Source organism: Gavia stellata, chromosome 7 (genome assembly GCF_030936135.1).
Source record: "Gavia stellata isolate bGavSte3 chromosome 7, bGavSte3.hap2, whole genome shotgun sequence".
NCBI lineage: Eukaryota > Metazoa > Chordata > Aves > Gaviiformes > Gaviidae > Gavia > Gavia stellata.
Genome location: NC_082600.1, coordinates 7,190,212 through 7,214,488, shown reverse-complemented (window position 1 = coordinate 7,214,488; position 24,277 = coordinate 7,190,212). Strand labels below are relative to the sequence as shown.

Genomic DNA, 24,277 nt, shown 5'->3' with positions numbered 1-24,277 from the left:
TCTTTCTGCCTGCTTCTGCCAGCAGTACTGATGTGCAGGATTAAGCACTTAAATTTATGCTCAAGGGCTTGACCAGAGGGCTTCACTGAAGTGTGCACACTCAGAGCAGGTGGAAAGTGTCCCCAGGTTGGGGCTGCATGTGGGTGTTGGGCTGGCTCCTAGGCAAGGCTGACAGCTAGGACCGGGCTAGCCCACCCCACCCCACCATGGTGGAGGGCAGCTGGGGAGATGCCGGTGCTGCAGCTGTGGGGAATGAAATCCCCTGGATGAGTCCTACAAATTAAAAACCCTCAGGGTCATAGATGTGGACAAAAGCAGCAAGATAACTGTCTCTTAAATCGCTCACCCAGCAATTCCCTCACAACCACGTAAATGTAATTTGCTTACCTGACCTAGCAACATACTCTGAACTAATCTCAGCATCAGGGAAAAAAAAATGCTCCAAGTAACCAGGTCACTTATTTCTCCAGTGAAATCTAATGCGCCACAGCACTTGTGCTCCTCCCTGACCTCTGCCTGTGGCTGCTGTGCTCAGTCTGGTGCATTTTACAGAACATTTGGTAATATACCGTCCCTGAGGTCATATCAAGTTTTGAATAAAGCAACTGAATTGTGGATTCTTTCCAGAAAATGTAACTCAAACGGTAATCACCCCCTGCTATTAAATTGGAAAGATTTGCCATAGAAAGTAGGTCTTGCCTGAGTGCTTCACACTCTGATTTCACAGTAAAAAGGGTCCCAGGCAGAGGTTGGGAGCTGGCAAAGTGCATGGCTGGGGCTTCCTCACCTTTCCTTTGGCCCAGGGGATGCTCTGCACAGAGCTTGGCAGAATAAATCCATGTGAACGTACACAAGTGCAAATTCAAGCGGATGGAAAAGCTCCCAGTACCCTGCAGTGCTCAAAACCCGGGGAAAGTTGCGGGCACCGTCCCAGCCCGGCTTTGCTTACAGCAGCACCCTGGAAAGCCAAAGGCATGGGTTCGGCAGCAGGAGCATAGCTATGTTGGGCTGTCCTGTGTCCTCCAGACTTGCTATTGTGGTGCCCAGGATAATCCTGGTTTAGGGCAGCTCTGTTTGCGGTTGCCCAAATACATAGTGTATGTGTCCTACCCCTCCTGCGGAGCCATGGCTGAACTGAGAGCATGGGCATGTGAGCAAGTGCTGGAATATGGGCTGGTAAAGAAAGTAATGGAAAAAGTGACAAGTCAATGACTTATCTTCACAGAGCTGCCCTGGGAATGGGGAAACTCCATCTTAATGTTGAGTTCATGCAACATGACAACAGAGTGCAAGGAAAGCTGGGTTTTAGCAAGGGGAGCCTGCACGAACGAGGGTCCCAACACAGACCCCAGCGCTGGGACAAGTCCTGGGCGGGACTGTAGTGGACTGGGGGACTCTATGGTTTTAAAAGCCATGGAGGTAAGTTCAGATGACCCATGAAAGTATTTTGAGTTAGTTTATCTTACACATACATGCATTTGTGTTGCCTGCATGCGCACACATGGAGTGCACCAACCTGAAGCTCAGGCAGTGCCGAAAATTGCAGCGAAGCCACACGTTGTGACCTTTGGCTATTTGACTCGAGCTATGATGGACAGAATTAAAATTATCCTTCCTCAATTATGTTGGGGGAATCTTAAATATAAAGTTTAGCATTTTGACTGTTCCACAGCCAGAGAACACTGAACTTTTCAGACCACAGTAGAGATCTGGTAGAGGAAAGCAAGAAGCAGGATTGATGTCATACTCAGGACAGCTCTAGAACTGTGAAGTCCAGAATGTGCCAGGAGATGGTGGTGCTGCCTTTCCTCAGGCTCTGCTGGGGCCCAGCAGCACAGACTCCCGGCTTTCTCCCTGGGTCATCTGCGCACACTCATCAAGCCTGGTTTAGGGCTAAAAAGAATATAAAATGCTTAGAGGTTTCAGGTCAGAGCACCTCTGATTAAAACAGAGAACTCTCCTTTTCACATGCATGTGTTGCAGGACCCTGAGCAATGCCGGAGAGAGAGCTCACAGGAGAGATGTCTGCAGGATTTGCTGCAGGAGAGGGGATGGGGTTGGCTCACAGCCTTCCTCTTGCACCCACCAGCCTTTGTGTCAGCTTGGCTTCTCCATTTCCTCCTCAGAAGCACAGCTCAAAAGGCACGTTCACCCCACAGCACAGGCTGGTACAGAAATACCCGGGTGCTTTTATGGGGTTTTATTGCTACGCTGGTCTCTGCATTGAGGGATGAGCCTGTTCCTGGGGCACTTTAGCAGTGCCAGCCCTGCACAAAGGCTGCAGATCTGGTGATGGGGCTGCGAGAGAACGTGACGTTGGCAAAGTGCAATTTTACCCCAGAACATCTGCTTGAGCTGTGACATAGGCACGGGCATCGGGGACAGAGCCAGGTCTAGCCACAACAACAGGACTGGCAACATCCCCACTTTGCTTACCCTTTCCTGAGTGTCTCCAGGAGGGACGTCAAAGCCTGACAGATCCATTGGTCCCAGTGTACCCTCCCTTGGGAGTAAATAAATATTTTTGGACATGAAGTCCAGCAAGCTCCTGCTGACCTGGCACCCTGCGACCCCTTGCCAGTGGCACCAAAGCAGCAGTGCTGCCAGCGGGGCAGCCGTGTCTGCCCTACTTGCTGAGCTGAGTTTTGAATGCAATGCTGTTTCCGCATCAGGTCATCGCCCCAACTGCTTGACTCATCTTTTCCAAGGCGGGGCGTGATGCCAAGGGTAACAGGTTGAGAGCGGGAGATGACACCTAACACTCCTCACTCCGGCGGGACTCCCAGTCGCCCCAGCCTTCGGCAATGGGGAAAGCCGCTGGGCTGGAGCGGAGCACAGCCAAGGCTGGCTCAGCAGGTTTGGTGCCACCAACCCGGGTGGCCCCATGGGGCAATTCCTCCGGGAGCGCCATGCCCGGCAGCTCCCCTGGCACCGGCGGGTCTGGGCAGGTTTGGCCCATCCAGCACACCCTCCTCATGGCTTTAATTGGAGGGAGCGGCCACGATTTGGGGCACAGCAGCCCTTTTTCAGGTGAAAACCCAGACAGCCAGGCCATTGGTGGACATAAGCTCTTGGTGACATGGGCTCACACAGCACAGATGTGCCAGTCCAGCACAGCACCCACCCCAATACCCTTTCCTCTGGGATGACAAATGTTGTGTCTCAAATTTATGTTCTCAAGCCATAGATGCTGCTATTTCAGCCCTGAGGAAGGGTTTGCTGGCTAGGAAACTTGCACGCTACTAGGGTTTTTTTCCTCTCAAATATCTTGGTTGATTAAAAAGCTATACCCTGTCCTTGCTCACATCTCCCACTGCCACACCGTCCCCGTCCTGGGGACTGTCCTGTGTCACACACTGGTGTGGCCCAGGAAACCTGCGATCTGCCATTAACCAGAATTTCAGGTCCTCATCAGGTTGTAGGGTTTGGCTGGCTTGTTCACATCCATTTACGGATGCACCCCAGAGCACCCCTGGGCTGGGGACACGGGGATTTGTGAAGGGAAGAGCAGCTGAAGCCATTCCCCTTTTGCGTGGGTCCTTTCACTACACAGCCTGGGGCTGCTTTTGCATGGCATCACCAGCCCACCCGACCACCGGGCGCTGCGGTGGTAGCCGTGCCCTTCACCACCACGCCGTGCTCCCTGCCAGCCCAAATCTGACCAGCGCTGGGTCATAAATACGCTCCGTGGCAGGAAACACTGGCCATGGGATATAAACATGGGATATAAGCTGCCATGTCTACCAGCCCTGACACTGGGTGGGATCGCACCAAACAAAGCCCCAACAAGCCCAGGGATGTGTTAGATGCCCCATCTGTGCTGGCTCGGTGCCGGCTTACTGGTTATACTGGGGAAGCCCTGATCGAAGGGGAAAGCATGAGTCTGAGCACGATGCAGGTACTCCCGTTGCTACAGACAGCGGGGTCTGGGGATGCTGGGTGCTGCAAAAGTCACTCAATGCAAAGAGCATTGGAAAAAGAAGAAAAGTAACACAGAGCCCAGATGGAAAGGTGTGCAGGAAAGGCAATGGTGGGCGTGAATAGGCCAAGAGGGGATTGGGCTACTGCCATGAAAACATCTCTGGTGTGTCTGGATAGGTTTGCTAGAGGCACATTGGCCAGCCCAGCCGGCACTGGCTCGGCTCCGTCAGCTGGAGAAGGGGACATGATGTGATCCCACGATGCAAAACCGGCAGCTGCCTCAATGCAGGCTCCTAGAAAGGCTGGTCACCAAGGTGGGAACAGGCATTAGCAGCAACACAGCGGGGAGAAATGAACGGGGTCACTAACTGGGAGGCATTTCAGAGCCTGCAAGTGGGTGACCGTGAGGACGCTGCGAGCCAGGAGGGTGGAAAAACCCCTGATTGCCTAAAACCCAGCACGCAGGAAAGCGGTGAAGTGGGGTTATCAGCCAACCCCAGCAATGACCACAAATACACCTGAAGAAGAGTAACCCATGGAGCGCCTTTTCTTCAACGCCTGTCTCAATCCCCAAATATCTCATTTTTTTTCCCCAAAAAAATAACTCATGGCTCTGCCATGTACACTCACTGAAATCGTTTTTCTTTATTGCATATTGCCATCTTAGAAAATGTACAGTCTCATAACATTACACAGCATTTCCCGCTAGCTAAGACTACTAACATCCTTGCACCTAACAGACTACCTTGGTCACTATGAAGCTAATAAAGTCCAAGACATATACTTCAGTTTACAAATTATTATGGAATTATTTTTTTTTCCTTTTTGGCATTATTAAAAAAAAAAAAATCATCTTTAAAATACACACCCAAGAGAAAAGAGTGGCTACTTACACCAGCACCAATCTAAAAGTAGTTTTTGACAATGGCACATGGAATTACCTGCACACAGCCTCTGTATTTATTTATAGAGATATAATTTTTTTCTTTTTTTTTTTTTTTTTAAAGAAAACAAAGAAATGGCAAACTCAGCCCAATAACAAGGCTGTTGTAAAACAACAATAATAAAAAAAAACAGGTTTGGAAGGGCAAGAGGAAATCTGTCAGGAAAGGTCCTGATGTGGCACTGGGGTCGCGGAGGCAGGAGCCGGGGGTGGGTGCTGGTGGCCAAGCCCTGCACCCAGGGACCCCGGGAGGCGATCGCCCTTTCCGACTCCCACCACCTTTCGAATTAAACACATGTGACCAACCATTCCTTAAACCATCAGAGGCCAGACTTTTTTTTTTTAACCTTTTTTTTTCTTCTTTTTTTATATTTTAAATTCCCCCCAAAGTTCATTCCCTCAATTTTATATCAGCCCCATTTTTTCAGCCATAAATAAAAAATATAAATAGAGGCACTTTAGTTAAGGAATAGTATTATCATTACCTTTTGTCTTTATTTCCCCCTCCTTCTTAAAGCAAAGTGCTTAACTCCACCTTTGAACATAATCTGCAGGTTTTGCAGCTGCTTGGATATGAGGTGCTGGACTTTTTTTTGCGCTTACCTGCTTTATTTATTACTGCTTTAAATGCTACTCAGAAAGTCTTTTTTTTTCCTTTCTTTTTCTTTTTTTTTTTTTTTAATCTACAGTGCGTCAAAAGTTGCAAAGAAGAAAAGAACAAAATGGTAAAACCACAGCTCTTGACAACTCTGGTTAGAGAGAGATTTCACAGCTTTCACTCAGCACGCAGACCCCGTGGCCTTCAGGTGCTTAGAACCATATTTTTTTATACAAATTAGTTTAAACAGCACTTTTGCTATACAGTACATATAGTTAACTGACATCCCATACCCCACCAGTAATACCGATTATCTGACAAAAAAAAAAAAAAAACAACCTTATTTCAAATAGTGTTAATATCTAGTGCAACAGGGACAAACTCATCTCTCCACAGGAAAAAGAACAAACAAACAAAAAAAAAAGGATCACGAAAGTATTGGTGGTATAAAAAGGTTTTGTTTTGTTTTTCTTAAAAAACCACACCACAAATAAATAAAAGTAAAAAGTAACAGTCCTCTATATACTCAGCATAATTTAAGAATAGAAATGTTAATATGTTAATGGTGGTTACTTTTTATTCTCCAATTCTTAATTTTCTAAACCTTTAAATTATTACTCCCTGAGAGCTTTGAATTATTTTTTTTTTTTTTTTGTCTTTTTTTGGACTGACATGTGACAGGTAGTTCTGCTTACAAATTTGCAATGACAATGAACAGCAAACCAGTCGAAAAAGGACCTGGCTAAGAGACGAGCGTTTCTTGGCATCGCTGCTTCTGTGTGTCCGATAAAGAAAAGAGAAAAGAAGGTGGGTGAAAACCTGGCAGGTTTTGCACCAGCCCCTTTGTATATCAGAGACCTTCGGTCCTGACCCACCTTTACAGAGGATACAGTTTGTCCCATTGAACAGAAAGCAAGAATAAAAATTACAACGCAAAAGTTTATGCTCTTTGTCTCCTCCAAGAACCGACCTTTCCCACTGTCTTGGGCCAGAAAACGTTACAAAAGTATAAACACATTTTGTGGCGTTAGAGCGATAAGCACTTTGGGGTAAACTTTCTCCTTTAGCAAGGTGGCGGTAAGAGGAAAAAGAGCGTTTCCCAAGGACGACAGGAAGAGCATCGCTGGGAGTGCCTGCAGCGCCGAGCTCGGGAACCAGCGCGAAAGCACGGATCTGCGAGTTTTTTGGAATAATCACAACAACGAGAAAAAAACAACCAACAGATTAAAGTTCAGTCAACTTTGTTTTTTTCTTTTCTTCTTTAAACCGCTCGGCTTGTGTGCAAGGCATCCCCCGCAAACGGCCCGGGGGGGTCCAAGCAGGAGAGCGGCGGGGAGCGGCTTCCCGTTGCCTTTGGGGACCATGGGGACTGCCGGCGTCTCTGGGTTGGGTCCTTTCTTGCTCCGCAGACGCGGCATTGTGCTTGTGCATGGGGAGAACTACTTTTCGGAGTGGGTTGGAGGGGAGGAGGCGGCGCTGGCACCCGTCAAGGTGGGCTGCCCACACACCTCCATCCGCGCCCCCGACCCAACTATATACACGGTATATACACACACACACACACTCGCCCGCGGGGAGAAAGAGCGTGCCGCTGTTTCGCTTTGAATTGCAAGGCAGTCTAATGGGAATAAAAAACCCCCCTAGCCACTTCAAAAAGACTAACCCATGGTTTTTTGTTGGGTTGTTATTGTTGTTTGTTTTTCAGAAGTTGAGCTTGGTGACGGGCCTCTCACGGCTGCTGTCGGCCAGCTGGTTGGCGATGCGCTTGCGGTTGCGCTTGAGCTTGGAGAGGTCCTTGTCAAACACTTCGCCTGAGCGCAGGGCTGAGACGAGGTCATCAAACTCACCGCCTTCCTCTCCGCTCTCCTTTGCCTTCCTCGCCTTGCGCTCCCGCTCCCGCTGCTCCTTCAGCTACGTGCCATGGCGGGAGGGGGAAAGGAGAAATCTTATCCTCATGCAGGTGGTTGCGGGGGTGCCCAACACAAGCGTGGTGACCCCCAAACCCATGAAACAAGAGCAGTTTCCCACCCCAGTGCTTAGCACACAAGAGCTGGTCAGGGTTATGGATAGAACCTGCGGGCCGAGGCCCACAGCCCCATGGCTGCTGCTGGTGGGTCACAGCAGCCCACAGGCAGCATTAGCTCTGCTGCACGTTTTAGCTCCAAGATCTCACCAACCCAAGGTCATTAGTTAATTAAGCAACCAAGAGTGAAAAGCAGGTGGGTCTAAGAGCGCAGAAGCTCCTTGCCCAGCCTTCAGTGCTCCCTGTGCCAGCATGGCCAAGGGCATCTGTTGGGGACAGCACAGCACGGTTGCCATCCCTGGGTGTCCTGGGGTTGCTGCCAGACTCGCCAGTGCCCGCTCACCTGTGCCTCCATGCGCGCCCGGCGCTCTTCCTCCTCCTTCCTCCTCCTCATGTTCTCGTTCTCCTGCTTGGCCTCGGTCACAGCTTGAAGGAACTGGTCAAAGATGCCAAAGAACTCATCGGGCTGCATTTTGTCTGTGTCTTCTCCAAAGTGCTTCACAGCCTTGGAAAACTGGGAGAGAGAAGATGGGGGTCCATCAGTCTCAGAGATACCCACCGCACCAGCAAAACCCCCCATGGGAAGCCTTCAACCTGATGGAGCAGAGAGAAACGCTTCCAATGGCCACGGTGGAGAGCAGAGCTTTGCTTCATCAAGCCTTGACTTAAACATGAAATAAATCATCTGACGTTTTACCTGCTGCCCTGTAAGGGCTGACTTGGATCACTCCTGAGCCCCCTCTCCTAAAACATCCCCCACACAACCCCTCTCGCCTCTGGCTCTGCCGAGCCTCTCCCCACCCCAGCTCGACTTTATTAACTAAGCAGCAGTAAAAACAAGGAAGCAAAATATTGTGGGACTGAAGACCGAAGACATAAAACTAATAGTAAACACGGCAGGGGAAGGGAAACTCGCACTTTTAAGTTTTTCTTTGAAGTATTTTTGGGGTATTATTTATCATTGCCACATGCTCTGCTATTGAAACCAAATGTGTTGGTGAAACTTCTAAAAGACATTTCTGCCTAGGTTCAGGCACAGCCCTGGGTAGGGAAATAGGGAGTTTTCCGGCCTTTCGTGCTGTTTGCACACCATTAGTGTAAGGGAGTCGAATGGGGCTGTAGCAAAGGTCAGGACAGGACATCCACGATCTGCCGATGTATCCCGGTCCCCGAGGAGCCCAAGAGTTGTCCTTGGGACTGACATCCTTTGTTCTCACTTCCAGTTTGAAGGAGACTCTTTGTGCACAGAAAGTTTGTTAAAATTGTGATGGTGCGTTCTGGAGATAAGCACACATAAAAGAGAAGAAAAACAAAATCAAAGCACAAACAGATTTATTAGTTGCTTTGATTTTGCTGGGTAGACCAAGAGGAACATTTTTAAAGCCTGCCTGGATGATTTAGTTTTATTTGCAGGGGTGCCCCAGGCTCTTCAAAAGACATTTAGGGCATTTTTATTTCTTTGTTTACTTAAGAGACTTAGCACTTCAAGTTGCAGGGAGGAATCTGAGAGGTGCCACTATGTAGGTCAAAATAATTGAGGTTATTCTTGTTGATTTTCAAGATACTGGATTCTCTGCCATGTTACAGGAGATTCTGGTGGGGGGGAAAGGCTGAAAATGTTATCCTCGCAGGATATAAAGTTTATAAAACAATGATGTTTCTGCTTTCCTCGGAGAAAGCAGTAACACAATTTGAATCTGGACATGTGTTTAAAAAATGAAGAGCTGGTGCACTTTGCACAGCCCATCCTATCCAATAACCATGGGAACAGCTGTGCATTGCTTCAGAGTGGACTTCGATGGGCACTGGGGACCATGACCAGACCTCCTCCTCCAGATCCAGCCAAGAAGATGATAGAGTTTGCAGAGCATTTGTCACCATCTCCACAGTCCTAACTCACTGCAGGCAAGATCTGCCAGATTACCATCAACAATTTAAAAGGGTGGCCTGGGTTAGCCATGGCCTCAGGAAGGCAATGGTCAATCATAATGACCAAGCATGGGTGGATGGTCTGAAGGACAGTGCCAATTGGACATTGGTACAACCAGGGAGAAGGAGGTGGTGACATTTGGTAACTTCTGTCCTTGGAGAGGTAGCTCATGCAGTGGGACAAGGATGGGACCTCTGAAATGGGCTGTGCTGGACTATCTCCCTGCCACTTCAATCAACCTGAAAGCCAGGCCAGGGAGGAGATACTGGAGGACTGTTCTTGGAGGAAAAGGAAACCAGCTGTGTGCCCCTTTGCTGAAAGAGGGGAACCAAAAGGTGCTTGGGAATCACAGATGTCAGCCAATGGCCACCCGTTTGCTGTGATTTAAACCAGCCTGGTAGGGAGAAAAGGACAACATGGCAAGAGGTCATTGCATGTGGCTGCAAAGCACTCACCAAGGCATTACTCTGGGGAAGGCAAACCTTTTAAGCAGCTCCTCTAACCAGGTCTGAAGTTGGCCTCAATTCACATCACTGAGCTCCTCTACCTTTTCTCTGGAGAGAAGAGCTGGGCAGGTCTCAGACTGAAGTTACGCATTGGATGTTATTTTGCCCTATAGAATTGGGGTCACTCGGGCAGCCTGAGTTGTCTCTGATATCAACCTCTGGGTGATCTCATGTCCAGCCTGAAGACCTGGTTGCTTTTTTCCCGCCTCTTCCATCAACACCAGACAGAACAGCCTGCTTTCTTGCCATCTTCAGCCTTCACTGGCCAAGATGCCCCAGCTGACACACTCCTAACTCTAAAGCCATATTTCCATTTTAAGACACGGAAAGCAAAGCAAGCCCTCTAGGCTTGAGTGAAAGCTCTTCACCAAAACTCAGATCCTCACAAATGACCTATCATCTCTTCCCCTGATGGACACAACTCTCCCATGGCTAGCCCCTGCCTTGCACTTCCAAAAGGTATCTCACGGCTTTCTACAGCACATCTTGTGTCCCAGAAGCAGTCTGTTGGCCTGACCTGTGATCCCCTGGCATGTTGGGTTGTGGAGCACGAAAAAGGCCCTGGGGACAGACAGGGATGTAGCCACCCACCCACCCACTCTAAACAAACCATGAAGAGCAGCTCAGCACCTTTCTCATGTCAGGGTCTCAGCAGGACACTCACATGATCTCGTGAGGGAGCTATCTGAGATGTTAACACACAGCATGTGCTCGGGGAAGGCCAGGACCATCCCTCCCCTGTTGGCTGGAGGAAAGGCTGAAATGCTACCCAGATCTCAAGGACGTTGGTGACCTTACCAGCTCTTTCGCTTCCATCAGAAGATCTTCGACATCCGAGAAGCTGAAGCTGGCTAATGTGATGAACTGGCTGACGACAGACACAAACTTGTCGCCTGTTTGCTGAACCTGAGACTTCTGGAAGTCCAGCTCCTTTGGGGAAAAAACAATGTAAATCTGGTCAGGCCCTTGCTGATGAAGGACACAAATACCATTGGCCTCTGGCAGTGCCGTTGGGTGTGTGGCTGCATCAGTGCCATGGGTACTGGCTGCACCATCACTGCTGCTCTCTCCTGCCACGCGTGAGACCACGGATTACCCCATTTTACAATATTGTGCCTGCAGTATGCTTTTAAGGCCAAATCCTGCAGGAGGCATCGTGGAAGCAGCCTAATTTAGCAAGATAGAGAGTCCTTTGGGATACCTCCACCATTTCATCAGCACTCCAGCTGGGCTGCAGAAGTGCTCCCCAGCCCGAGCCCCAGCCCTCTCCGGTTTTACAGCCAAAGGGAGACCCTTCGGCACATCACAGGTCCTCCATGGTCATCATCACTAGACTTACTCAGCTTCCCTTGGCGTATTAGATATAAACCACGCACGTGCCTAAACACACACGGCAACTTCAGTGCCAAAACAGCCCTAAGAGGACAGGCGCACGTGCAGGGCAGGAAGGAAAGACAAACAGATCTCCAGGATGTGAGATAAAAGCAGCTTTGCTGGGAGCTCCCTTGCCTGCCTCCCTAAGGAGGGATGCTGTGGTGCTCTGAGCCAAGCTGGACTATATTTGATTTAAATAATACTTACAGTCTCCACCGCTCTCAGGCCGCTCCTCAGAGTGTTTATTTCTTTCTCCAGCTCGGTCATGCTGTTGGAAATGGCAGGATGTTAATTTTCAGCTTTCCCCAGCAAATTCTACAGCTCTCCGTCCAACTTGACTGTGTTTTTCCAATGAAAAGACCCCAGCACTGTACACATTGCCTCCTGTTTGCAGACCAGCATGTTTCAAGCAGCAAACTGGGCTGCCAGCCTCTAAGCTAGGACAGCCACCCATCTCAAAGTGGTTGCAGTTGCTTGTTTCAAAGTAAAGCACTTTTCTGTATTTTTAATCAAGGGGACTGTGCAGGCTCAGCAGCCTCCAGACCTCTCCAAGCAAAAGGAGAGCTCAGGAGAGGGTTTTATTGGGCACAGATTTCTCTTCCCCTCTCGAGGGCCAGCAGAAGATAGACTTGTCCCATTGCACAGTGGACAGTTTTTCAGGGAACCATGGTTAGGTGAATGCCATGCAAAGCATCCTTCCGAGCAGCAAGGCTTTCATAAAGGGAGACAACCCAAATATAGAGAAGTAAAAATAAATCATCACATCTGGCGCTGACTGTGTTTACACAAGGCTCAAGCCCTGATGAGCGTCAAGTTCAAGTGCTTACGCGTTTCTACCACTACATCTGAGTGGAAGCTTTCTCACAAAGACTGGATGACCACAGGCTTGACGTCTTTCCAGGGGTGTCTGTCCTAGGGCTGGGGACCCTGGAAACGCTGACGTTGGGTCATGGGGCAAGCATTCCTGGCAGGTTTAGTCTGGGAAAATGCAGTTTTGGGAGCCCTGTGCTCCAGCAGTTCATTACTAGTGGTGGGATTGACAGAGGCGGCAATTTTGCTTCACAGCTGCAGGGCTGGGGGGAATTTAGGGTTTTCCAGAGCTTTAGAAACTTTTTGGTTTCATTCTAGATTGGACCAAACCCAAATATTACATATGGTGTCCAGTTTAGAGCAAAATGATAAAGTTTAGGAGGGAAGAAAAAACCTCTATGCAGACGTTTTCTTTCCCATACGTGTATCTGTACAACAGCTGCAGATACACAAGCATGAGAAAGCAGGAGCCTGCACCGGCGAAGGAGCACGCCCTGCTCAACCATGTCCTCAGCTGATGCTTATGAGCGCGGCAGCCACACACTCCTCCTTGCATGCCAAGATTTGTCCTGTCACTTTGTTTAATCCCTATGGCTGATAATTATTTTACATTTTAAACACAAGGATGCTTGCTTTGCACATTTTACAGATCTTCTGCGGGAAAGCCACTATTGCTACAAGAGCACTTTGAAACTTGAAAGACCCTCGAGCCGCCATAAAATCTGTGCATATTTGCCATCCCCTCCCTAAAAAGGTGGAGTTTCAGGCCCTTTTCATGTCCACGGCTAACACGACCGCGTGCTGACTGCAGAAACGTGTGATCTTTGCTGTTCAGGTCCCCGAAGCGGCAAAGCCTGTAAGCTCCTGCTGAACTTTAAAACCGAAACAGAGCCTCATTGATTTCAGAGGGACTTCAGTACATACTTGACGGCTTTGCAGAACAACAGCAGATTCCTCCTGCACTTCAAAGTTCAGCGTGTGTTTAAGGGCTTTGCTGAACGGGGGCCTCTGCCAGCAACGAGACAGTGGCAGCCTGCTCTGAACAGGTCACCGGGAGGCGGGCAGGGTTTAAAAGCTCATTGCAAACACCAGAAGCTCCATGTTGGTTGTGAAACGGGGGCCAGGCAGGACCTGGAGGCAGGTGACCCCCTTGCACCGCTGCCTGGTCCTGCCTGTGCTGCAGGCACAGCCTCCCCACCACACACAGATAAACAGCTGCCCTTTATCTGCAGCCACACCGCAACCGCTTCCTCCCAGATTACTTAACGTACCATTAGAAATTAATTAAATGCTTCTGCGGTGAGATAACAACAGGAAATGGCTGCTCCAAGCAGCTCTCCTCCCTCGCTGTCGGAGGCTCGCAGCCCTTTGCTGCAAGGGCTGAGATTTAAAGCCACCAGGTGATGTTTGCTCCTGCCTCCGGGGCTGCTCTCCGGCCAGCGTGGTCGCAGCACAGGGCCCAGCCTGGCAGCCAGGATCCGGCTGGGAGTGTGAGCATGGGAGGGCAACACGGAAAGGCAGGCTGAAGCGAGGGGAGAGGCAGTCCCGGCGCTCCCTAAGCACCACCTAAATCTCTGCTTACTTGACTTTGGCTGCCTGTGGGATGTCTCGCAGCTCCTCATGCAGGCGGAGGACTTTGGGGTATTTCTTTTCAACAATAGTGATGAGATAGTGCAGAAGGGTGATGTTCCTAGGAGAGAGGAGCAGCGAGGTCAGCGTGGTGGCACCATGGGGAGCCGAGAGCTCAGTCAAAAACCCTGGTTAAATCTCAGCCCTGGTAATGAACTATTTCGGCATATCTGCAAGGATGCTGCTCACTGCCTGTCTGGATCCCAGAGCAGGGGACATGGGATGGGTCTCTCCCATGCACAGCCACGGTGCAGAGCGGCCTAGTCCCTGCAAGCAAGGGCTCTCTGCAGGAAGGACCCAGGGGAGGTGACTTGAGCATCACCACTCCCATCCTCTGTTGTCTTTGCTGATGGATGAGACCAGGCAGGTTTGAGACCTGACCCAGCTCCTCTTGCTCAATGCATGGAGCTTGGTGGGAGAGACTGAACTAGGTAATAGCTGTGGAAGCTTTGTGGGGGCTGCAGAGGGGGTTCCCATGGAGAGAAGTCCCTCTTCCGGCCACTGCGCCACAGCATGATGGCTCTTGGCTTCTCAAAGAGGGAAAAAAGCATTTAGAGGATGATCCTTCCAATCAGCCTAGGCTGCCGTTTAGCTGGCCCAGGAAGAAAAGTCCCCATCAATCCCCATGCTGATCTGCAGCTCAGCTTCCCTTGAAATCTGTCCTGCTCAAAAGATGGATGCTTGCATCATCAGATGTGCCAGGTGGGGCAGGAGGAGGGAGGGGACCGCTCCCACCTACTCATGTCCCAGAGGCAATGCTAACGACCCTTCTGTTCCCCCAGCATCCCTGGGGCCTGCAGATGCTAGCGAGGACGAGGGCAGGGGCTGCTCACTTGTCAATGCTGGACTTGGTGTCCGCGATCTTGTTGAGGCTGGAGATCTTAAACCCGAAGGCGTTGCCCCTCTGGCCTTTGTTCATGTAGTTCCCGAAGGCCAGGACCACCTCCAGCAGCTGCTGGAGGCTGCTGCTCTGCAGCACTGCCTTGGAGCCGGCACGGATGGCTGAAAGCAGAGAGGCGCGGGACATTACCCCCTGCCATGACAGCACACCAGACCCCTTTACTTGCAGCAACCCCTTTGGTGCCCCCACAGCCGAAGAGTGACCACCAGCTCCCTCCCTTCCCCTGCATCACTGCAACCTCCACGCGGACCAGGCTCGCCCTGGCACGGAGGGATGCTCTTGCTATGAACACTCCCTGTGCTGGCACACAGCCCCTTAGCGACCTTAGCAGGTCCAATCACTTGCCTTCCACCTTGGGTTTGACTTCTGCAACTCTCTCTGCAAACTTCTTCTTGAAGTAGAGGGACTGCAGCCTTTGCTGATAATGGTTTATCCTGGAAAAAAAAGAGGTGCAGGTTGAGCTTTGCTTGCTCCAGGCGGAGCTCAGTTGCTCTGCTGCTTGCAGCTGTGCTTACAAAGCACGCTTGAACCACGGTGATTAAAAAATAATGACCACATTTCTCCCTGAAATTATGCTGGGATGGGAAAAAATGACAACTGAAGCTACAGCTGTCCTGGGGTGGATCCAGGTGGGCTCTTAAGCACATGCTTAAGCCTATCCTTAACTCAGCAGGTTCAACAACTGCATTTTTACACCCTACTGCTATGAACAAACAGTTCATTTATGACCACTCCTTAGTAAAGATGCTGATGAGATCTGGGCTCCCAATGGCTTTGTGATGAGCTGCAGCTGGACACAGACACACCAACTACCAGCACTAAAAAAAAGGGACCTTCAGATCCTCAAAATGATGGCCTGGGCTGGAAAGCCACCAACACAGCCCAATCCAGACCTTTCCTGGGCACGTTAGGGACGGCTCTGCTCATGTCAGTTGTATTTAGGCTAAACAAGATCTCACTTGTACGCAAACGGCAGTCTGATTTGAGTCATTTGGACCAAGGACCCACGGGAGACGTGCTCACAGACAAGGCCATGGGCTACGCTGTCGTACTAATCAGAGGTGACAAAGACATCACACTCAGTTACAGACCACAGGGCAAATTAAAAAGCTGTGCTGGAAATCAAGGAAAATATTTGCATTGGCACGTTGTGCTTTCCAAAAGATGAAGGCATGGGAGCAACACTTGGGCAAGAGACTGTGAAGAAGAAAGGTGACTTGTGATAGGAAAGCTAATTCTGAGCATCTTCCATCCCCGAGGGCTCAGGTCTGAACTTCACAGCTTCGTCCTGCCTGTCTTTGACACTCAGCAACTACACAGTGCATTGTCCCGGTGTTTATCGGCGCATTTCTCAGGGAGGACAGGAGCGTTTCTATTTTTGATCTCCCAGTACGATCTCAGATTGTAAAACTCACTGACTTTGCAAACAAGTGACTTGCTTGAATTTCAGCTAAGAAATTCAAAGAGCTCAATACTCAGTTGGATTTAAATAAGGAGCTTCAAGATTTTAAACCAGCACCTCTAGAGGATGTGCATGCAAAAGATAAGGTTATTTATCCCTGAAGACTTCTAAGCCTTAAATGATTGCTACCAGAAGCAGGAAGAAATGACATTTCCTTTCCGTCTCACATATTCTCAGGAGCCCCAGGGACGAGCCATTCCTGAGGTGAGGAGTGGGACTCATCTACACAGCAGGGCAAAATTTACATACATCAGTCTTGAGTATTCTTGAGTATTCTTGAGTTTGTGTGAAGGGGAAAGGAGCATTGCTACAGCATTGTTATCATTCAAACAGCACCACCCACCTGGGCCACGATGCAGATGATGCAGTCTTTCACAGAGTTGTGCCAGACTGAGCTTTTCTTCCCCAAACGGGAGGAGAAATGTATTGGGACATCCCCTGGGAAGCCAACACCTCTCTTCAGAGGATCCATCTCCCCATCCCTCTCCCCCCTGCTCCATCCAGCTGCTGCTGTCTGGGGTGCACAATCCTGATTTTAGGAGCACAGCATCACAAGTGATCCTTATGGGTGGGAGCACCTTGCTTTGGCCCACTCATTTCTTGATGTGAAAAACAGCAAGCACGGCTTATTTCCCAACCAGGCTCCACGGAACAGCCACCTCGCAACCAGCCCGTGCAGCCACTGGCCAAAACACGTGTCTCCTGGGCCACCCACCTGCTCATTTCGAAGAGGAACCGGTCAGCCTTGGCCATACGATCCAGCTCGTGCTTATGCTCTTCCAGGAGGTCAACGTCACCCTTTTCAGGAACAAACTTCAGGAGCTAAACAAGAGAGAACACACTTGTGGACATGAGGTCCATGCACGGTTTTTCAGGAGGAAAACAGTGACTTATTTGCTTGAATCTACTGCTTTTTCAGCAGGTACAGACAGTGACCCTAAGACACCTGTGAAACAAGTGTTATCGCTGTCCCTGTGACCTTCCTCCCATTAGCCCATCACATTAGTGTCTCTTGATTCTGCCCTACCACCATTCTCGTTTTACAATAGATGTACTACATCTGCTCCAAGGAATTTTCGACATCAGCTCTGCCAGAGGAGATGTCAGGGACTCGCATTTGCTGCAACTCTACCTATTTGCAGATGGAAATTTTGTGCAATGAATCCCCCCACGTCTCTGCTGAAAGTGCAATTACTGGCTCAGCTTTAAGGACAGGTGACTAAAATGCTTCCAAAGGGATTCAGAGGGGGTGAAAAAATGTGATTCCCTTTTTGAGGACTGCACAAATGCTGAACAAGCTTTCAAAAATAAAACCCCACTGAGCATGAACATCAAGCTGCAGGCACAAAATGGGCAACTGGCTCAGCCCTGGGGTCCCAGGGCAGACCCAGGTACAGACATGGCACAGGGAGGCCATTCTGCTCCCAGCGCCAATGCTATGACTGAGCTGCTTTCCTGCTGCTCCAACCCACTTGGGTGGTTTTTCAATATGTGGTTGGTAAATAATTTGGGGCCCCCATGCACTTCGCAAAGCCGCGGTTTGGTCACAAGCGCCTTGCGTGGTGTGGCCTCAGCATAATGCAACCACGGAGGAGTGTGAGACGCATCGCTCACCTGCTCCAGCATGTCTTTCGGGAGGTCCTCCTGCTCGTCCATCGTCAAAATCGCTCGTTTGATCTCCTCATTTGAGAGTTTCAGCCTGGGAGGTGGAGGGGGAAGGAGAGTTATTCCCAGCCCAGTAATCACGCAGGGCTGAGGAGCATTTCCTACACGCCCATGCAACATGAACAGTTTAACTCCTGGCCAGCAGCAGCATCACAAATAACACTATACAGCGTGTTTTGAAGAAGAACATGAGAGAAACATGGTAGGACCGCATTCTGCCAAGGCACAGTGCAGAGCAACCCTTGCCCCGCTGTGAACGGGGAGGGGATCAAACCCCACCGGCCAACTCCCTCTCCACGCAGTGCAGCTGCCATCCCCTATTTTATATAAGTATTGTAAGTAGTATATTATATGTATATTAATAATACATATCTTTTATATGTAATTCTTGCCCATAGCAACGCTGCTCCTGCAGTGCCAGCACCCCCTAAGGCCACGGGGCCAGTGGGGGTCACGCTCCCCGTTGGCAGCGCAGCACAGCCCAGCCCGGGCTCAGGAGCGCAGCTCAGCACTGCTCCTGAACCCACTGCCACAACCCCTGAGGAATATTTGGCCAATTTCTGCTGTTTGTCTTGGATATGAACATTGCCTCTCCCACCCCTCCCAGCCACCTTCGGTTGGAGTCTCCCTCTAGGAAAAAAGAGAAAGAAATCCAAAATTTGGGGAAGCAGATGCTCAGCATCCCAGGAAACCCATCAGCTTTTTTTTTTTTTTTTTAGGGGTGGTGATTCAATGTGCTTCGAAGTGTAAGAGGCTGCAAACCAACCCCCCCTCCACCTTTTTATTCCTCTACTTCACATAACAGGAATTGAAAACGTAGCCTCAAATTGGAGATTTCTAAAACCACAGACCATTGTATCACAGCAAGCAACACCAGGCTGGTCTTCCCTGGAAGTGGTTTATTCGACAGCAGCCTGCACAAAACTGAGGCCATAAATAGAAAGACTCCCTCAGCTCCTCCTGGGCTACAGCAGCTATTAATTATAGTTTAATACATCTGCAGCACTCCCCGTGACCGATCCCTGCAAAGACTTTGATTGCAAAACCACACATATTTTTCTTCACCTTTTTGCATTGAGGTTGATAAAATAATCTAAATGCAAAAGAGGGAAAGCCCAGAAGCTCCTGCAACTCTGTCTGCCAATACCCTATCCCTTGCCCAGCTTGCAGTGATGGTTAAAGCCATTGCCACAGATATAGTTTAAAAAAAAATCCCCTGTCCTTGCATGCAGGGAAAAGTCGCACAGTTGAAAAGACCCGTTTGTGGGCTTTAAGGAAACCCATTGCCCCAGTCTCAGTGATCAGCGCTGCCAAAGGATGCTGAAACACTGGATGCGGCTCAAAGAAATGAGCTGAAACCAGAAACACATCCTATGGTGGGATGTGAGACCTTGTGTCAACCTGATCAGGAGATCAAAAAGATCAGGAGCTGACTTGATCACTCCAAGTAATTAAACGAGGAGGATATTTTTCATCTTGGCATCTTTTCAGGGAGCAGACTGAGACTGTGGAGCTGGCTTTTGGAAGACGAAGCTGAAGCAGGAAGGGTGCTGGTCTCCAAGACCAAGGTAGCAAGAGCTTGGTTTAGCTTGAAATCTTTTGCTTAAGACCTGAAGCGAAGGATTAGCTTTGTTGAGGCTGGTGGATCTTACAGACCTGGTAAGTAAATATTTGCTCCTTATGAGTTCATGTTTCTCATCCTGTACCCAGTCCTCTCTCACCTCCTGCTCCAGGGAGCCCCCCAAGAGAGGGTTTATTAAACGAGGAGTGAGTTAAAATCTCACCTCAGCCAGGGAAGGAAGCAGAAAGGTTGCACCAAGCAGTGGCCAGGACAATTGCTAGGGTGCCCCACAAGGAGCAAACCCAGGATCCATGGAAAATATCCCTTCTGACGCTTGCAGTGACAAGCAGCCATGTCCTGGGGTCACCCTACTTGTCCCATACAAGGGAAGTGGCCAGGATGGACATGACCCGAGGTGGGATATGAAGCTGCAGGAAGACTCTTTTACACCCAGTGACACGAGAGCTCAGACCACCAACAAGTGTCACATCGGTCCTCACCCTGGCGAAAAGCAGACACTGGCCGGGTTTGGACATTTGGGGGATCCCTGGGCAGCAAAAATGCTCCTGGGAGAAGGGCGCTGGTAGGCAGCTACCCTCATCCAAAGCCAAAGTGAACACCTAAAGCATACACTTTCCACCGTGATCGTCTCCAGGAGGGTGGTGAAAGATGAGTGTGACTTTCATAAGCCTTGCTCATTAAAAGCAAAGTCAATAATAGAATATTTTTTAAAAAAAAGAGGCTGAAAAACTTTTCTCAGGAATCATCAAAAGCCAGTGCCAAGAACAAGGGCCTGCCCCAGCATCGGCAGAGAGCAAGTGCGGGGCGCCAGAAGAAAACAGCTTCTCAGACAATTTGATGGGAAAGGGGCCAGTGAAAGCTAGAAGCTTATCTATAACCACAATAATTATCATTGTTGGCAGCAGCTGTCGAACGCGAGCCGTCTGAGAGGAACGGGGTCACAGGACTTGCTGTCACAGGGATTTAAAGCCAGCAGCCCGCCAATGCGAAGTGACAGCTCGGCAGCCTGACAAGCGCGGGGCTATTTTGCCTGGCTTTTGTAGAACCCCGCAGAGGACGTAATAAGTGTGAAGGGGAAGGACGAATTCCGCCGAGAAAGGGACGCGCCCTCTTGAAAAGCCACATTCATTTGAGAAAAATGCTCCACGCCGCCTCGTTGGAGAAGGGAATCAAACGAGCCATTCACCGCCAGCACAGGCAGAAAGCAATGGAGCAAGGGCTTGATTTGCATCTTGCAGAATGCAGCGCTAAAAATACACACACACACAGGGAGCAAAGGCAAGGACATGGTGGTTCACTGATGAAGATGCACTGACTTCAGCAAAGCATTCTCCAAAAAACAAGAAGAAGAAAGCAAGTGTTAAAAATATTCTTGTGCTGCATTACAAGCCGGAGGAAAATCCAGTGATCTCACTGCACAGTAATTTCTCCCAAAGCAAGGGAAGCAGGCAAAAAAATAAATCTACAGAGAGAGATAAAGTATCTTGCTGGCTGTAATCTTTCCACGCTGCAAGCCAGACAATGCCTGGTGAGCTTACAAGCGTCTGGGCTAAATCAGGGGCCAAGCTTGCAGGTCCTTTCGCACGTGAGAGTCTGTTTGTCCCCATGGTGGCTGCGCGAGCAAGGCAGGAGAGCAGCAGTCTGGCTGCAGGAAGCCATCCTGCGAGACCAGCCCCTTTGCAACACTGGGACCAGGGACCTGCTGCTCTGCCTGGCTTAGGGATGGGTAGCTGGGGTGGGCAGAGATGGAAGGGTTTGCCCAAGGTCACACGGAGTCTGCTGGAGATGCAGGGGCTGGACCTGAGCCCACCAGCAGGATGCTCGGGCTTCATCCTGACACTGCCCTTCCTTTTAGCCACTTGGCATCAAGAGTAAATCGCCCAAAGGGATTTTGGGGAGAGAAACTCACTGGTGGTCCCTTGCAGAAATGGGGGAAGGGGCAGATTTGGCTGCTGCTGCAGTGCTAGAAAAATGCCCTGCCCGGCTGGCCCCTCCACCTGTGCGTCCCTGGGAGCACCACGGGATGAACACCAAAGCACCTGCAAAGCAATAGCTGGCACAAGCCACTACTTCCCCAGAGCCACTCATCCCTGCAGAGCCCTGATGCTGTGGGACATGCCCGGGAAAAGCTGTATGAGAGTCCTGGGGACCACCCTGCAGGGCAGGTCTGATCCTGCTTCTCCCCTAGGAAAAGACCCAAAGGGAAGGGCAGACAGGCAGCAGCCTCCATCGTGCCCATTTTGTGGGATTAATTACTGGCAACTCATTTCCAGCCATCACTTTCTTGGAAGAGAAAGGTTTGCTGGTGAGATGAAATTAAGACCTTTACTCAGTAAGACATGCAAGATGCCTTTAAAGTTAAGTGCTTGGATAGCTCCCCTTCCCACCGAAGGGCCTCTGTGCTTAACTTTCAATTTTACACTTAAACCTCTGGCTAAATTATACCCAAACCCACTCTGACTATGCTCAGCCTAAGTACTCCGGGGAGCAGCCCATCAGTGCCCCGAATCCCATTGCTTTACTTCCTAATAGCTGGCTGCCATAGACGTACTCATTTGCCTGCTGCTTTAAACTCTGCTTTCATCGTCATCCTCTTTATTTGGACTGCTAGGAAGTACAAAAATCCTCAGAAGCAAGCCAGAGCAGAGACAGCCATAAAGATGGCAATTTTGCCACTGAATGCTGTGGCACAGGGCTCGCTGCCCTCATCGCTCCCACTGCCCACGGGACTGTGGACCACCTCCGGGAGAGCTTGAAAAAGCACCAGGGACCATTAGTTACCTGCCCAGAGGTTTTTTTTTGCAGGCATCAGCCTCTGCAAGCTTTCTAGGGAAGGAAACCAGCCGGGCTGCCCAGGCAAGGCACTGGCTCTGCTGACCCATGGTCCGGGAAAACACAGAATTTGGGCGCCGCAGCTGCAAGCCCAACCTGTCAGCGATGCTGCTCCATCCCAGCTGGACCTTAGTGCCGCAAAAGCTTCTGTGCTTCCAGGCAGCAGAGCGAATATTTCTGAATGGAGCTATATTTTTCTGCTGTTGGGTTTTTTTTTCCTGGGTGAGTCAGAAACAAGTGGCATTTTCTGCAGCTGTTTGGTGTTTTTTTCTTCCCAAGTAGCTATGCTGATGGTTGATCCTTTCAAGGCTACCGCAGCCTGGCTTCTCCTTTCTCAGGAGTTAGTCTTATTCGTGTAGTTTATCTTGCCAAAAAAGGCCCTTTTTATCCTCTTGGCAGCAAGCTGAGGATGAATTAAATTGCTGGTAGCACGGCAGGGCTGAGCCTGCCTCGCAAGGGGTGAGCAGGAGGCTGTCATCCCAGCGCAGCTGGGCAGCTGGAAGAGGGGGACATCCCCTTCCCGAAATCCCGATGTGGCACAGGACACCCGCGCAGGCAGCCAGGCCCTGGCCGAATTACACTGCCGCTCCCCACACCCTGCCGATACCCAGCGCTTTCCCCAGAGACCCTCTTCAACCGCCATCAAAGAGCAAACAAAACCCAGGCTGAGGAAGATAAGAGGTGAAATCAGCTCCCCTCCCATCCCCTGTAAAGGCTCACTGGGCACCCCAGCCCCTCTGGGGCTTTCCAGGGACACTGAGTTGCTACGTACCCGGTTAAGTGCATCTCCCCCCCGTGCCACCCCGCCATGAACGGTGTAAGGCTATAGCTGGGTTCGGCTGTCGCTGGCTCTCCTTCTGCACTGGCTCCTGTCATTAAAACGCTCCTGGGGATGAGGAGCACCTCCCAGCCCAGGGCAGGGTATCAAGCATCCCCCTGCTCCCCGGGGGGCAAAAAGGCATTAACCGTACCTGGAGAGGAGGATATTGCAATTCTGAGCTCTCCGCCCGTCTATGACCGAAAGCTCCTTGACTTTATGCCGCGAACTCAAGGTGTCATCAATAGCATCTTCCTTCTACAAAAAAACAAGGGGAAAAAAAAAAGCCTGGAGAAAAGCCGTGGAGAAGCAAAGACGTTTAGTACTCTCAGCACATAGCAGTGTGATACACAGCGGGCCCCCATTAATCAGAAGTGTCACCATGGGTTACGGGTAAAACCCATCGCCTGTAACTGAAACACAGTAAGTCGTTTCATAAACCAGAGCTGGCTTTGAAGCCACTGGTTAGAAATGTAAATATTTTCTCAGACAGGGAAGATTTAAGAATCTACAAACACACAGGCGCTGCTGAATAAATAAAGCTGGGCTTTCTTAGCATACATATTTGTTATACTTCATTAAATCCTCGCATGAAATATTTCATTACGGGCTGCTGCACACACTCAGCATCACTCTTGTTCTTCACCTCCGCTCCAAACATCTGCAGTTGCCCTTCACGCATCAGTCCTCCCGAGCAAGCTAACCAATACAAGCTACCAGACTTGCAAATGCGACCTGCAGCATTTGCTGCTCTTTCAGGGAAATTCTCCCCAAATAAGGGATTTGAAAGCACGAATCGGTGTGGCATAAGCACCTACATCTCCTAAGCAGCTTAAACACATTCCCTTCAAATGAGTAACAATATACCAAATTGTGGTTGCAGGCGAATGGACAGATCTACGTAACAGCAATTTTGCAGGGTCACCCAAAGGGTTCATGTTGCCCCCGTTTTTAATTTACCATATCACATGTTTTAGCAAGGTTCATCAATTAAAAGCTGGCTATTCAATCCTCTGAAAGGAACACAACCTGGAGCTGCAAGGTCCCACGCGCTACAGATCCGCACTACATGTCTATGAGCGTAGGAGACCTGGCACATAGCCACTGCACGGGTTGAGAGTGAGCACAGAAGTTGCCATTTTTTACTTTTTTTCTTGTTTGAATGGAAAAAAAACAGCTATGAGAAGCGGGAAGCTGCTGGGACAGGTGGTGTAGAGCGAAGGCAGTGGCAGGTGAAGGAAGGGGAGCCCCAAGTCACCTACCACCAGCTGCCCCTCTCATGTG

The 24,277-nt window shown here is 50.0% G+C and overlaps 1 protein-coding gene across 1 annotated transcript in view; it reads right to left on the bottom strand.

Moving 5' to 3' along the window:
* Positions 1-4,548: 4,548 nt before the first annotated feature.
* The window catches only part of DAAM1 (dishevelled associated activator of morphogenesis 1), an 80,650-nt gene continuing 60,921 nt past the window's right edge, over positions 4,549-24,277 (bottom strand). Inside the window, exons 17-26 of the mRNA XM_059819173.1 lie at positions 23,148-23,251; positions 17,712-17,796; positions 16,813-16,919; positions 14,981-15,069; positions 14,568-14,736; positions 13,688-13,795; positions 11,503-11,563; positions 10,720-10,851; positions 7,829-7,999; positions 4,549-7,373 (exon numbers count right to left, since the gene is read on the bottom strand). Of these exons, the coding sequence (XP_059675156.1) occupies positions 7,164-7,373; positions 7,829-7,999; positions 10,720-10,851; positions 11,503-11,563; positions 13,688-13,795; positions 14,568-14,736; positions 14,981-15,069; positions 16,813-16,919; positions 17,712-17,796; positions 23,148-23,251 (1,236 nt within the window). The 3' untranslated portion in view covers positions 4,549-7,163. The remainder of the gene's footprint in view (positions 7,374-7,828; positions 8,000-10,719; positions 10,852-11,502; positions 11,564-13,687; positions 13,796-14,567; positions 14,737-14,980; positions 15,070-16,812; positions 16,920-17,711; positions 17,797-23,147; positions 23,252-24,277) is intronic.